The sequence below is a fragment of the Macrosteles quadrilineatus genome, unplaced genomic scaffold (assembly GCF_028750875.1).
Source record: "Macrosteles quadrilineatus isolate MER2022 unplaced genomic scaffold, UCM_ALF_1.0 Scaffold_3__2_contigs__length_128488019, whole genome shotgun sequence".
Lineage (NCBI taxonomy): Eukaryota > Metazoa > Arthropoda > Insecta > Hemiptera > Cicadellidae > Macrosteles > Macrosteles quadrilineatus.
Window position 1 is genome coordinate 32,217,037 of NW_026542596.1, and position 16,329 is coordinate 32,233,365.

Here is a 16,329-nt window from a genome sequence, read left to right on the forward strand (position 1 = left end):
ACAAGAACAACTCAAAAGTAAGTACCGCATGGATTCTTTAACTTTTATATTTCTTTATTTACGACATAGCCTTCATTTGACATATGTACCAACCATTCTACGTATAATTAAGAATTCCATCTTCAAACATTACCTATCTCTTTTCTTTACTACAGCTTTCAATAAATGATCATGTTGTGTCAGATTTACTACCGACAGGAAACGGTTTACATCAGCCGTTTGGATTCGGTTCCGAGGGACGTAGAACGCTCTCTGTTATGTCCATTAGAGTTTTATTTCAACTCATTGAGCCCTTTAGGTTCGTCACCTCATAAACCCACGCTAAATAGAACTCTATTATCATGTTTGAAGAGAAACTTAAGCAGAGTCCACGCAATAGTCCGTAATCCTTTCAAACTGACTAAGGAGAAGGTATTTCCCGTAAAAGTTATCTTTTCCATGGCTTTAAATAGGGCATATGGACAGAGGCTAACGAAGGAAGGTTTGTACGCGGCGGAGCACGCAATTTTACACATTGAGTTATTTGTGGCTTTATCAAGGGTTCGCTTTTTCATTGAAAACTATATCTGTGTAAAAAGCAAGTTTCAAAGACAAATCGTATATGGCAATATTATTACTTTAAACACAGTGTTCAAAGAGGTCCTGTAAACATGTAAAATCGTTATACATAAACTAAACATTGTTTTGAAAAAAGTTAATTGTATAAAAAGTAAACCCACATCTATTCCTGAAGTAGGGGCCTACACTCAAATCAACGATTCACTTACAGGCAGTTTTAACTGTATGTTGTGTACTCAAATAAGTGGGATATGAGAAGGATTCAGTGTGAATGCTTCGCACGGGTCAGCTAGTCTTTTCAAAATTGAGATTTTTTTAGTAATAGAGGATAGTAGATATAATAGGTACTAAGATTAAGATTATAATAGATAAGTAAGGGTTTAGAAAGAAGTCTTGAATTGACTAAAAAATTTAATTGTGCTACAATTTAATTAATTATACTTACAATGATATAAAATTGTACAAAACTTTGTTCGGTAAAAACCAAATCATTGAGTAGCTTACAAACGATATCATATAGAAAATAAAAATATACAAGTTACACACAAAGACATTTTGGAATCCGTAGAGTCTACATTGTTCACTATTTAGTTTGCATACATATTATTTTTTATTGATTTTAGTACAAGTGATTTTGTGTACAGGTTCCATGTTTTTGTTCAATTGTATCTAGTTAAAAGCAAATAAATCTAGTTCATTAGAGAAACAATGCTGAAAGATATTTGGGTGAGAAATGCTTAACTAAAAAAAGATTCAATAGAATATACAGACATGCAAATAACTATATACGTTACAAACGTTATTAAAATAAACTTAATGTGAAATAAAAAACATATAAATATCATATACACAACAAATATGTTAAAATATTATTAAAACAATATTACAACATTTAAAACACATATAATTGGACGGAGTTAAATTACTAAAATATAATCATAAAATATTAAAATTGAACTTATAAAACATTATATCACCTAAAAGAACTCTATAAAATACATAAACAGGAATTGTATCACAAAAGTGTGCTATGAATACTGTTATCAGTTTTCAGATTAAAATAATATTTTTGTAAATGTTGAAAATCCAAATGGAAAGTTACAATGACAAGTTTAACTCCATAACCTTAAAATGATTCAAACTACACAAGTTTAAAATAAATGCCTATACATACATGTATGTCAACTTCAAAATTTACAACAGATGTAGATCTGTGGTTTATTGGCCAAATTAAAGTATATACTACTAGGGAACTAGGCTTTACAGAATTACAGACACTACATATCTTGCTATAGAATTATATGTAAAAAACCATTAGAAAGATTGATAACAAAGTTAACACAAACTATATTTCAAAGGAAATATTTTGTAACCTTCAATTATTTGGAATTTTTCTTAACTGTTTTGCTTTTAAATTACTACTACCAAGGAATGCAACAACTGCTATTTAAACAGACACTTAAAATGTAAAATAGTTACACTAAATACGGAAATGTTCACATTTGTTGGGTATTTGTTCAAGATAAATTACAACCACTAACAAGAAATGCAATGTAAAAATACGCAACATAACTAACTCTGTGCGTTTGGAAATATGCAATTTCAAGCAACAAAATCATCATACGCAAAACTTAACCAACGTGAAGTACGAAACCAAGCTTTATAGCAAAGCTTATTTAACAGTGGACGGGTTATAAACAATTTTAAAACATAAAAGGATAGAATATAAAACTATTAAAACACAAAGTACAAAATAACAGACATGTTAAGATATGATCGGGATTGGAAATACGAATATGACTGTGTAGTTGAAGATGAGATTTGTAAGGCACTATGCTATGTAGCTCCCCCCTCCACAGCGACTGTCGTCTGCGCCTCGCTACTGCGTCTAGCGGCCTAGCAACCACAAGAGTAGAGCAGCGGTCACCAGACCTAGACTCGAGCTCAGACTAGAGGCTCCCGCCAGTCTACACTTGAACATATCGTATCTGCAACGAACAACCAGAGCTTTAGAAAATATGACACCGTATATACTTTTTTAAATAGATGTACAGTATGTTATTGATTGACAAAATATGAATTGGAGTCACTGCGAAGGAAAATAAACTTGCAAGAAAACATCAAGATCAGATTGCTCAATTCAATTAAAATATTCTTTATTTATACATTTGTACAATGGTACAACAAATAGCGTCAAAGTTAGAAATAGTAATGACAATAATCCTATATATATAAACAGTTATGCTAATTTTGTCTAAAATAAAAGTAAATTGGTTAATGCATGATTGGTTATGAAATTAATTTTTCAATCAATTGGTTTGATGTTTTACTCATGAACAATTAATCTAAACTCTGTGGTTTTCGAAAAAATCTGTTAGTGAATATGGAGCTAATTTTACAAAATATTCCTTTAAGTTATTCTCATATTTACTTATGTTTTGTTCACCAAGAAATTATCTTGGTAGATGAAACAAAAATTTAGTTCCCACATATTGAGTTTTCTTTTTGAAAAATTCTAAATTGTGCAGTTCTAGCGGTCTATTCAATCTGGTGTTGTACATGTGAATGCTGTTTACAAATTTTTGATTTTCTAGATGCTTTACATACATTACAGTTTCTACAATGTAGAGAACATAAACAGTTAGGATGTTTGTGGAAATAAATAAATGTTTAACAGATTTACCCCTTTTAAACTTATACATAATTCTTAACGCGTTTTTTTTTGTTTCCGCAATATTTTTTCTAAATTTTTCTGAGTTGTTGCTCCCTCCGTAAATGTTTATTCCGTAGGACAGGTGAGAATTAATTAAATAATAATAAAATGTTTTTAATGTTTCTAACTAACAAAATTAAACCTGTTGACATTTTGTCTGAGTAATAAAACGTTGCCCAGCTCAGATTAGCGTCAATGAAAAGTCCTAGAAATTTTGTAACTTCTACATGGTCTAATTGTTTGTCATCTAAATAGATTTCTGGTTTCAGTTTGACCCTTGCTTGTTTCGTACAAAAAAGATATGAAAGTGGATTTACTTGAATTAAGAAGACGGTTTACCATCAAGGAATTTTTTTATAATTGGGAGACTAATAAATGATGCAATTTCAATACTCTACTTGGAATCCCCTGTCACGACAGTGATATTAGAGTCATCGGCACATAAACATAAGTTACTGTTTACGGGTTGTAAGTCAGGTAGCCCTTTATGTAACACAGAAACAATAAAGGTCCTAAAATTGACCCCTGTGGTATTCCGTGTTTAATTTTTAAATTTTGAGAGTTAAACTTCCGTATATAGTCATAGTGATTTTTTTGCTATTACTAGGCTACAACGTAAAACAACATAGCCTCCTCTAATACAAGGCCGCATCGAGACAAGTGGCAACGCCGCAGTCCCGGCCTACCGAACAGCTGCTGCACTAATTAAAGGAGCTTCTCCCCAACGTTTGTGTAAGCAATGTTTATGTTTACACGTCTGTTATCGTCATGGCAATACACCGACCGATGCGACGTTGCCAAATGCCAACACCGGCTTATTTACTCTAACAAAAATAACTATAGCATAGCATTTAGATTTTCTTTGCATTTGCATTGACAAAGGCATTGTTAAAGCCGGAATTCAGTGGACATATAATCCTACATGCTCACTGCTCATAGATAAACCACACATAATAATTAAATATTTAACTGTGTGCACCATTACGTTGTCACCTTAAATTAATTGTGAACGTATCATAGAGTGCAGAGTATTTGAATAATTAATAAACATAGACGCGACATTAATCATTAATAAACATTACCGTGTCCATGTTGAAATTTCAGACGTCCACAAGCTATAGAGTTCATTTAATTAACTTTCTTCTTCTTCCAATGTAAAGTCGCGCTTCTATGAAAATGGTGAGGGCGATATGATATTGCAACTAATGGCAAACATTTTTAGCAGATACTTTGTTTAAAACTGCAGTCGTCAAATAGAAGGATGCAGTATAAATATCCACGCATACGAAAAAACCTGATGCTAAAAGTAACAACTTAATCTGTGACTCAGCAGCTCGTATAGTCTGTTGTTTTTTTACGATACTTATGTAACAGAAAAAGTTGCCCCTATTTTATTTCCTATTGCTTCAGTATTAATATTTCAACATTAGGCTACATACTTGATACTTTAAACCAATAAGAATACACGTTATACGCGCAAGAAGGTATTTTAAGATTCTACATTAAAACATTACAAGCTGCTACACCCGCGCTTTGCAACGGGAAGAAATTGTGACCTAAGCAGCCATGACAGTGTTCAAGTGGAGCTGACGTGTGTTTAAAAATACAGCAACTCTATGATTTAATTTTTAAAGATAATATAAGAATTGAAAAGGCAAATGAAACTGTGATCAATACTCTACTTATACTACCCTTCTTTAACCAACACAACCCGCTTACTAAACAATGCACATTTTTTCCTTAATATAAACAAAGCATCACATAATATTTTTCCAGTAAATAAACAAACTCCAGTTAATTGCATTGACCAGCTGTTTCATTAAATAAATTAAATTAAATCATTCCAACTTTGGAAGCATAACAGACGTAGGGCCTAGCCCTTTGGAAATCGGCTGTGGGGCAGAGCCCATACGACATTGGTTCATACCAATAATTTTCGGCAAATATACACACTCTAAGCTCCATTTTGATGTGCCATATGCCTATATTTTTATTTGTTAAATGGCCCTAACAGTTTACATAAAATTTGATTGTATCACTAATCGATTTTTCAAGGTTAAACTATGACGAATTAAAGAACGATAAAATATTGTTTTGACTTTAACTTAATGTTTGGGCAAAAAAAAAAAACACGACCTTGAACAAAAACTGAACTGGAAGTAAATCGATCGACGAACCATCTGACTGGCAAATGTTGAAGCAAAAACACGTTCAGAAGGGCGACGACGTCTATTGAAGTCACCCCAAGTCATTCTGGTTTCAACTCATAATGCGTAAGTAAAACATTCTTTAAATTGATGACCAAGCGCCTGCCCCGCATTCGCTTAACATTTTTGAAACCACTTTTATTATTTCAGCGTAAAAATATAACTTAACCGCGATGCAGGTTTCGTCGATATTCGGAAATGGATAAGTAGTGGCAGTGATAACAAGAACAAGTAAGACGTATACCCAATGGACGTACTAAACATATCACATTCCGATTAAAACTTTGTGACGAGAACAAGCAAATATTTCTTTAGATAATTTATCAACAAATCTTGTTCTAGAAGTAGGCCTACATGAAAAAGTCAACTACTCTAATCATGGGTCTTAATTTTAATTTTGTTATCCCAACCAGTACTTACTGACAAATAATACTGTACTCTTGTTTTCGTAATGATACTTTGTGTTGTGGATACACAATAAATTTAAATAAGTTTGGTATTATTAGGGTTGAGGTATTTAACACGTTGGGTGCTGATGACGGGAATTCCCGCAATTGCTTAACATTGAAATAAATGCAACTTTTATGTTCAAACATGTCGACAGCACAAATAGTGTTAATACGTTTTTCACATAGTCTAATCGTTGAAATTCCAATTCCAATGGATTGTATAAAGGCATACAATAAAAATTCACCCTCCATCAAAAATTTCAATCATCGATTTTTGGAGCCAAAAATAAGATCCACAACACTCGGAGCTATCCAGTTTTGAAAACATTTCGTTCTTTTATAGTCTATGCAAAATGTGAAATTTCAAAGGTTACGACACGGTATATAATACTGTAACGCAAACTACATAAACAATCTTTAAGAAGAAAATCTCTCGACATGAACGTGTCGAAAAATTTCGTGATAAAATACGTTCTTTATGAAATGCTCCGGGTAAAACCAACTCCAACTCGAATGTGGAAAGTGATACTGGGACATTATATTTCAATTTACCGTTAAACATTCAATTCAACTTGGACTGTGCACTGACCAACACAACTATTCCAACCAGTATTTCCACAAAACACCTCTCTTGACTTTCATCTTACAGTGCATGATTGCCTCTAGGTTATGTGTAAGACTAGCGTAGTTAAATCTACAACATGAAATCGGGCATGTTTGAACAGTATTTATGATGCAATTTTAACAAGGTTTATTCAGTAGGACGTAGTGTGTGTGTGTGTGTTTGTGCGTGTAGATTTATAATTGCCGCTAGATTACGTTAAGACGAAAAAAAACCTAGTTAAATTTACAACCCGAAATCGGCCATATTTTAACAGTATTTATGATGCAATTTTAAAGAGTTTTTTCAGTGGGACTTGTGAGCATGTTGTGTAGATAACCTATAATTTCCACTAGATTATGTATAAGAGGGTACAGAATCTGACATATTTGAATAGTATTTATGATGCGATTTTAACGACGTTTGTTCGGTAGGACTAGTGCGCGTGTTATGTAGGTAATTTATAATTATTGCCCGAGATTACGTAAATTAAATTAAAATACTTTTTTATTGAGGCGAACATTAGGACCGCATGGTCCTTTCTTACAGTTAACCTCTTATGTACTAAATATAAACTAAACAATACTACAGTTAACCTCTCATGTACTAAATATAAACTAAACAATACGTTTTCATAACAATTTTTTTAACTATAAACACAATACTGTAATAAGTAAAAACTTGAGTAACAAACCTTGGTCCCTATCATACGCATACACATACACAATCACTCTTTGCCACACCTAGGCCAAACTGGCCAAACGCACGCCAGATTAGGTCATGGTTTTTTTACCGAATAAGACGGGAAAAAACGTAGTTTAAGTTACAAAACGAAATCAGCCTAGAACAGTAATTATGCAATTTTTACGAGGTTTGTTCAGTACGACTAGTGCACAAGCGTGTTGTGTAGACTGTAGAGGATTTATAATTGCCCCTAGATTACGTCTAAGACCGTAAAGAGCGTACAGTACACATTACATTTACAACACGAAATCGGCCATATTTGAACAGTATTTATAATGCGATTTTAACGTTTGTTCAGTAGGACTAGTGAGCGTGTTTTTCCAATGAGACGTCAATGGATAACAATCTGTCAAGAAATGGCGGAGAAGTTCAACCGACAAAGTTTCATGTAGCGTATTAATTATATAGATTGTAATGATTCGAACTAATCAGCTGTTTACCAATTTAATTGTTAATGATTGATGCAGTATTGCAGTAAGTGGTTGGAACAAAGAGTCGTTGCACCGAGAGGTCAGTGGCAATGAGAGGTTATAAAAGAAAACATAACCTATCTTAGAAGTTATGAGTAGTGATTGTTAGTACTGTAATTTAAAAACTGTCGTAGGTAAAGTAGTGTACGCAACTCGCGTGAATAGTCTTAATGAGATCGTTGCGTAAACTACTATAAATCTGCAACACGATATCGGTTTTATTTGAACACAATTTTACATGTGATTTTACCGCGGTTTGTTCAGCAGTAGTGAGTGAGTGAGCAGTGAGCACGTTGTGTGGATGGGTGATGTGTGATGGAAGGGAGATATGACGGGGTGAGTTGTTAGATGAAGGGTGACGACGAGATGACAGTTACTGTGGGAACATAACCTGGCCTCCCCCTCACCCTCGCCACCGACACGCCGATTATTAATGTCAGAATACATTAGAGCCGCGGCCGACGTGTCAAAACTACACGGACCGTTAGTTCACCGCAACATCGCACCGACCCCTCGCCTCCGCAATCTCTGATAAACAGATCAGCAACTGTAGCGTGGAAACCACACCAAAGGACCCGTTACACATTAAAACATACATTGAACTCTTGACAATCTTGTGTGATAGAAGGATGTGAAGAATGGTCAAAAAGTAGACTCCAAAGGTAATTTTTACTTATGTACTACAAAGTGCCTTACAATAATCTAATCTTATAATCATTTTCCATGATGAATAAGTTACACCAGAATAGCAGCGACATTGTAATAGCCACGTCTACGATGACGTCAAAACATGTACGGTAATCAACTCCCGAGATCGCTAGGAACCCATTGAACATATCTTGCAGCATAAACATCATCGTTAGACACCTGTGATCGCAACAACACCTTTGAGCATCTCTCATCGTCATGCCATAGCGGTGAGTCTCCCGTGATCGCAACAACAACTTTGAGCATCTCTTGTCGTCACTCCATCGCCGTGAGTCTCCCGTGATCGCAACAACACCTTCGAGCATCTCTTGTCGTCACGCCAACGCTGTCAGTCTCCCGTGATCGCAACAACACCTTTCAGCATATCTTGTTGTCACGCCATTGATGTGAGTCACCGCGTTAGTGTGATCAAAAGAGATGCTAAAGGTGTTGTTGCGATCACGGGGGACTCACAGCGATGGGGTAATGATAAGAGATGATCAAAGGTGTTGTTGCGATCACGGGGACTGCCGTCAATGGCGTGACAACAAGAGATGTTCAAAGGTGTTGTTGCGATCTCGGGGGACTCACGACGATTGCGTAACGACAAGAGATGTTTAAAGGTGTTGTTGCGATCACGGAAGACTCACGGCGATGGAGCAATGACAAGAGATGCTCAAAGGTGTTGTCGCGATCACGGGGGACACACGTGAATGGCGTGACGACAAGAGATGCTCAAAGGTGTTGTCGCGATCACGGGGGACACACGTGAATGGCGTGACGACAAGACATGCTCAAAGGTGTTGTTGCGATCACGGGGGACACACGTGAATGGCGTGACGACAAGAGATGCTCAAAGGTGTTGTCGCGATCACGGGGGACACACGTGAATGGCGTGACGACAAGAGATGCTCAAAGGTGTTGTTGCGATCACGGGGGACACACGTCAATGGCGTGACGACAAGACATGCTCAAAGGTGTTGTTGCGATCACGGGGGACACACGTTAATAATAATAATAATATCACTTTATTGCCATAAAACATTTCACATTTCCAGCAAATCTGGTGAAACAGATGACATTGTCATTTCTTAGCTAACAAAAATAAAAATTAAAACTAAGGATTAAAATTAAACTAGTCACTTTAAAAAAAAAAACAGTCATTTAAATACTCTTCTATTGTATAATATTTCTTTTTTATAAGGAATGTTTTTAATTCTTTCTTAAACTTTACAATGTTATTGATATTTTTAAAATGAGCAGGTAGACCGTTGTAAAGCCTCAGACTCATATAGTACGGCGATCTTTCATAGAGGCATAACCAATGTCTTGGATACTGCAAATTATTTTTTGAACGTGTTGGGTATTGATGAATAAATTGATTGTTTATAAATAATTGTGCATTACTCTTGAAGTATACCAGAATTTTATAAATGTAAAGTGAAGGCATTGTTAACATTCCATATGTTTCAAAAAGCGGTTTACATGACTTTTTTTGTGTGTAAATGATAAGATTCTTAAAAACTTTTTTTGTATCTTAAAAATAGTTGAGGCAAACGATGTTGAGCCCCATAACTCAATACCATATTGCATAATGGAAAAAAAATATGGCATAATAAACTATGACCTTTGTTTTAGAATCTATTATGTTTCTTAAAACATACATCTGGGAACAAGCTGTATGTAATTTTTTAGCTAATATTTCAATGTGACGTTTCCAGGTCAAATTTTTATCAATATTTAAGCCTAAAAATTTTGTTTGTTCGACAAAAGCTAAAATATCATTTTCATATGGTAATTCAAAAATTATGTTTTGCTTATTTTGTAGTGTTTGGAATTGCATAATATGTGTTTTCGAATTATTAAGTTTTAAACCATTTGCCGCAAACCAGTTAGTTAAGTCTACAATGGAACGATCAAGCTCTAGTCTAAGAGTATGTACATCATTTGCTTTTACAATTGCTGTAGCGTCATCAGCATATAATATTAGGTTTGATGATACATTGTTAGGAACATCATTGATGAATATTAAAAATAACAAGGGACCTAAAATTGATCCTTGGGGTACACCACAATTGATGGTTTGCCATTTTGAAATGAAATGTTTACCATTTTTCTTAATGACAGTTCTCTGTTGCCTGTTTTTAAAATAAGATTGTATCCAAGACAGTGCCAGATCAGAGAAGTTATAATATTTAAGTTTATTACTTAATACATCATGGTTCACACAATCAAACGCCTTGGACAGATCACAGAACACTGCTGCAGTACTCTGAGATCCATCCAAGCCCTCCGACACCCGATTTATGAAATCAGAGACAGCTGATACTGTATTTTTTTCTAATCTAAAGCCAAATTGATTATCTGTAAACAAATTATTATTTTCAAAAAAAGAGTACATTTGTTCATATGCTATTTTTTCAAAAACTTTTGATAGAGTTGGTAAAATTGAAACTGGACGATAGTTTTCTGGGTTTTCTACTGAACCTTTTTTGAAAAGTGGTTTTAATTCAGCATTTTTTAATTGATATGGAAAAATTCCTTCATCAAAACATTGGTTTAAAATCAGACAAAGTGGCTCTGCTATAAAGTTCATAATATTGTTTATTATTTCTACTAAAATCCCATCCCACCCTACTGATTTTTTATTTTTTAATTTCTTTATTGTAGTTTTAATTTCTGATACAGATACATGTCTGAATTTGAAATTAACTCTATGATTAATCATAAAATTATTCACTAACTTGGATGCAGTATCTAAACAGGGTATGCAATTAATGTCTTTAGAGGTGTTTGCAAACTTTACATTGAGAAAGTTATAAATAGCCTGACCATTAGTTATCAGCTTATCTCTGACACACAAATCAGGGAAGTCCATATCTTTAGATTTCAAGACACCTAGTTCAGACTTGACAGTCCACACTGCTTGGCTCCTGTTTTCAGCTGTGGTTATTACCTTACAGTTTAACATTTTCCGGGCTCTATCACAAACAGCTTTAAATATTTTTCTGTAATTTCTGTAATAGTTTTGAAAATTCACATCCTTATTAGTCTTAGAAATAACACTTAATTCTCTTTTTCGTTTACTTGATATAATTACACCTTTAGTCACCCAGCCTCTACTTGTATTCTTACGCAACCTACTAGAAAAAAATGTTTGTGGAAAGCAGTGATCAAAATGAACTAACAATTCATTGAAGAAACAATTGAAATTCATCTGTGCATCCTGAGATGGCTTTATGTTCCAGTGAGTTTCAGAAATGAATTTGTAGAACATTAACTTATTTTTATTTGAAAATAATCTCTTCTTACTTATTATTTTTTTTTGCAGTTAGGTATTACAATTTGAAATATCTATCAAAAGAGCCCTATGGTCTGAGACACCTAATTCAATATTCATTTTAGATCTCTTAATTTGGGAATTCCATTCTAAAAAATCACTAGTTAAAATTTTATCAATACAGGTGACTGAATTTTGAGTAATTCTAGTCAGAGAACAAAAGTTTGCATTAAAACCATACATACTAATTAAATCCAAAAACAAATTTCTATGGTTGAGTGAGTTACAGATTTTTAAAATATCAACATTAAAATCTGCTGCTATGTAAATCTGGTGAGTTTTAAAGTAATTTTGCAACTTAGTTAAAAGTAACTCTAGTTTCTCTGTAAAAGTTTTGTAATTATTTTCATAAGGTGTTCTGTAGATTGAAATTACAATAGCATTCAAAGAGGGTAGTTCAATGCAGCAAACTTCAAAAACATGTTCCTCATTGCAAATATAAAAATCTGTCCTTTCTTTAAAAACATAACCATGTTTCAGAAGAATACACGAGCCCCCCCTTGTAGTTACACCCCTACAAAAGTAGGCCCCAACAATATAATTATTAAGACTTGATAAAAGATTAATTTGATTTTCGCCTAGGCAATGTTCATTAAAACAAATTATGTCCACATTTGAATCATGCAAAAATATCCCCAGTTCATGGCATTTTTTAGCAAACCCTCCTTGAATGTTTAAATGCATCATCCAAACTACATTATTTGAATTGCTTACTTCACAAAAACCTGTACAACTTTCCCACTGTTCACTTTTCTTATATACATCATAATGGGAACGCTTACATATAAAACAATAGTTATCATCCTTTAAGAGGCTTAAGCTAGAATACATATTATGATGAACAGTTTTGTTTTGTGAAAAAGATGAATTATAGGTTAAATCTATAGAATCTATTTCATTAAAACTAATTATATTTCTTTTATTTATTATATCACATCCAAGAGGTGCACTCTGACTCATAACGTTCTTTATGAACTCAGGACAGTCAGAACTATTTAAACTGTTTAAAAAATTCATCTTTTTCACATTGGATAGAGTACTAGTATTATTTATAAAAAACCATTATTACTATTTACAATAATTTCACTGGTTTCAATATTTAGACTTTCACTGCTCTGCTTTTTAATAACACTTCACTAAAACGAAGATGACCTGGAACTGTTGGTGGGCTGCTGATGCTGATGGTAGGGTTGTCGTGTGTCATCGGCTGTGGTTGAGGACGTTAATGGCGTGATAACAAGAGATGTTCAAAGTTGTTGTTGTGATCACGGGAGATTGACGGCGTTAGCGTGACGAAAAGAGATGCTTAAGGTGTTGTTGCGATCACGGGGACTCCCGTCAATGACGTGACGACAAGAGACGCTCAAAGGTGTTGTTGCGATCACAGGGGACTCACTACGATGGCGTAACGACAAGAGTATTGCTCTAAGGTGTTGCTTTGCGATCACTGGATACTCATGGCAATGGCGTGACAATAAGAGATGCTCAAAGGTGTTGCGATCTCGGGGGACTCACAACGATGGCGTAACGATAAGAGATGCTCAAAGTTGTTGTTGTGATCATGGGAGACTTACGGCTTTAGTGTGACGACAACAGATGCTCAAAGGTGTTGTTGCGATCACGGGAGACTCACGGCAATGGCTAAAAGTTAGAGATGCTCAAAGTTGTTGTTGCGATCACAGGTGACACACGTTAATGGCGTGACAACAAGAGATGCTCAAAGTTGTTGTTGTGATCACGGGTGACTGACGGCGTTAGCGTGACGAAAAGAGTTACTAAAGGTGTTGCTTTGCGATCACTGGATACTCATGGCAATGGCGTGACAACAAGAGATGCTCAAAGGTGTTGCGATCTCGGGGGACTTACGGCGATGGCGTAACGATAAGAGATGCTCAAAGTTGTTGTTGTGATCATGGGAGACTGACGGCGTTAGCTCCCTTGTTGGGTGACGACAAGAGATGCTCAAAGGTGTTGTTGCGATCACAGGAGACTCACGGCAATGGCTAAAAGTTAGAGATGCTCAAAGTTGTTGTTGCGATCACAGGTGACACACGTTAATGGCGTGACAACAAGAGATGCTCAAAGTTGTTGTTGTGATCACGGGTGACTGACGGCGTTAGCGTGACGAAAAGAGTTACTAAAGGTGTTGCTTTGCGATCACTGGATACTCATGGCAATGGCGTGACAACAAGAGATGCTCAAAGGTGTTGCGATCTCGGGGGACTTACGGCGATGGCGTAACGATAAGAGATGCTCAAAGTTGTTGTTGTGATCATGGGAGACTGACGGCGTTAGCTCCCTTGTTGGGTGACGACAAGAGATGCTCAAAGGTGTTGTTGCGATCACGGGAGACTCACGGCAATGGCTAAAAGTTAGAGATGCTCAAAGTTGTTGTTGTGATCACGGGTGACTGACGGCGTTAGCGTGACAAAAAGAGTTACTAAAGGTGTTGCTTTGCGATCACTGGATACTCATGGCAATGGCGTGACAACAAGAGATGCTCAAAGGTGTTGCGATCTCGGGGGACTTACGGCGATGGCGTAACGATAAGAGATGCTCAAAGTTGTTGTTGTGATCATGGGAGACTGACGGCGTTAGCTCCCTTGTTGGGTGACGACAAGAGATGCTCAAAGGTGTTGTTGCGATCACAGGAGACTCACGGCAATGGCTAACAGTTAGAGTTGCTTAAAGGTGTTGTTGCGATCACAGGGGACACAAGTTAATGGCGTGACGACAAGAAATGCTCAAAGTTGTTGTGATCACGGGAGACTGACGGCGTTAGCGTGACGAAAAGAGTATTGCTCTAAGGTTGTTTTATGATCACTGGATACTCATGGCAATGGCGTGACAACAAGAGATGCTCAAAGGTGTTGTTGCGATCACGGGAGACTCACGGCGATGGGGATAAAATTTGGAATCATGTACAAAGGGCTATCCCTTTGTAAATTGGCTTGTGGGACAGAGCCCTTAAGAAATTTGTCCTAAATTGAAATAGGATACTTTTTTGCAAATCTACACACACACTCTAAGCTTTATTTTGATGAGACATATGCCTTTATTTTTATTTGATTCAAGACCTTTAACAGTGATCACAAATCTGACTAACATTTTAATAATATAATACATGTAGATTAACTTTTATACTACAATCCATTTGAATTACTTAAAATCGGAAAAATGTCCTCGGTAATGACGAAATTGTGGAAATCTTCTTCGATGGTGAAGACACAATTCTAGTCACTCTGCGGTTGCAGATAAGTTTTGAACATCCTCTGCAGGGGGGGGGGGTATCTTCAAGGTTTCCTGAGATTGTGATTATCTTCCGCAATAGTAGAGACATAATCCTTTCAGATTCTAGATTCAGAAACTACAAAAAACCTTTTTTTGTACCAGCCTAATAGTTTTTTTATTTGGAAAAGGTGCACAATAATTTCTTAAATAACATAAATTAACAGGCATCACAAATTTTTGATATTCTGAATATATTTGTGTTTTGACAACTGTATACATGTGAAAACACCTTTAGAGTGAAAACACTTGAAATCTAATCATTTTTGTAAGATCAAAAGAAATACAATTTTCTTATGTGCATTTTAAAAGACTTGTTACATTTGGCCAAGGCCATTCAGGCTTTGTTTACTGCCCAAGACACAGGTAAGGCCACATTCTTATTCAGTTGGCAGGTGCAGGTGACTGCAACAAGGAAAGTCTCAATTGCTTTGTTTTGCATAACCCTGTGGTGAGTAGGAAGCCGGGGCTGTAGGCTTGCCGCCAAAAAACTTGTTCACCCTTCAAGATGGGTTAGGGTTCAGAAAACATGAATGAGTACATTCACTGTCTCAAATTTCCTATCAACTTCCCTTAACTAACAAAGACCACATTGATAAAACGTGTGTTTCTAGTGCTTAAAATATTTACAAATTCTGGGCCATTTAAAAAGTACCTAATTAACAGGCCTGTATGCATTGTACAAATTTCATTAGGTATGCAAATTAAGGTAGAGGTGTTTCTCCCATTAGCTTGTCAACAACCCTTATAATGGGTAAGCAGGGAGAGCTACTATATTTCAATGGGTAAAACCACAAAAATTGCAATGACTTTGATCTGTAATTTTTACACCATTTAAAGTTGTACCTCGCTGTTTAGAGCTAAAAGGGCCATCCATAACATAATAAATTGTTTATCAAAATCGTTTAAGCTATTTTTGTGAAATTTACAATTTTTCTGTGATTTCTTAGTTAAATTACCATTAAAAATAAAATGTCCATAACAATTTAAAAGACCTGGAAATACCATGGATTAGTATTCAAACTCCAAATTTAATGAAATTTAGACCACAGGTTTAGTCTGTAGCTCTATACTCATGCACACACACAGACATCACTTCGAAAACAACATTTTGGGTTCAGGGGGACCTAAAACGGATATATCCACCAAACTCTCAAGCTACAAAATTTTGGCAAAAACAATACTTTCTTCATATACCCTAGGGGGAGAATGTCAAAATCAACAATACTTAATTAACAATTCAAATTACACATATCTTAAGAAGTATGACTA

The 16,329-nt window shown here is 35.3% G+C and overlaps 1 protein-coding gene across 1 annotated transcript in view; it reads right to left on the reverse strand.

Annotated features, from left to right (window-relative positions):
* Nucleotides 1-956: 956 nt before the first annotated feature.
* The window catches only part of LOC128990495 (uncharacterized), a 37,130-nt gene continuing 21,757 nt past the window's right edge, over nt 957-16,329 (reverse strand). The window contains exon 14 of the mRNA XM_054412869.1: nt 957-2,546. Within this exon, the coding sequence (XP_054268844.1) occupies nt 2,447-2,546 (100 nt within the window). The 3' untranslated portion in view covers nt 957-2,446. The remainder of the gene's footprint in view (nt 2,547-16,329) is intronic.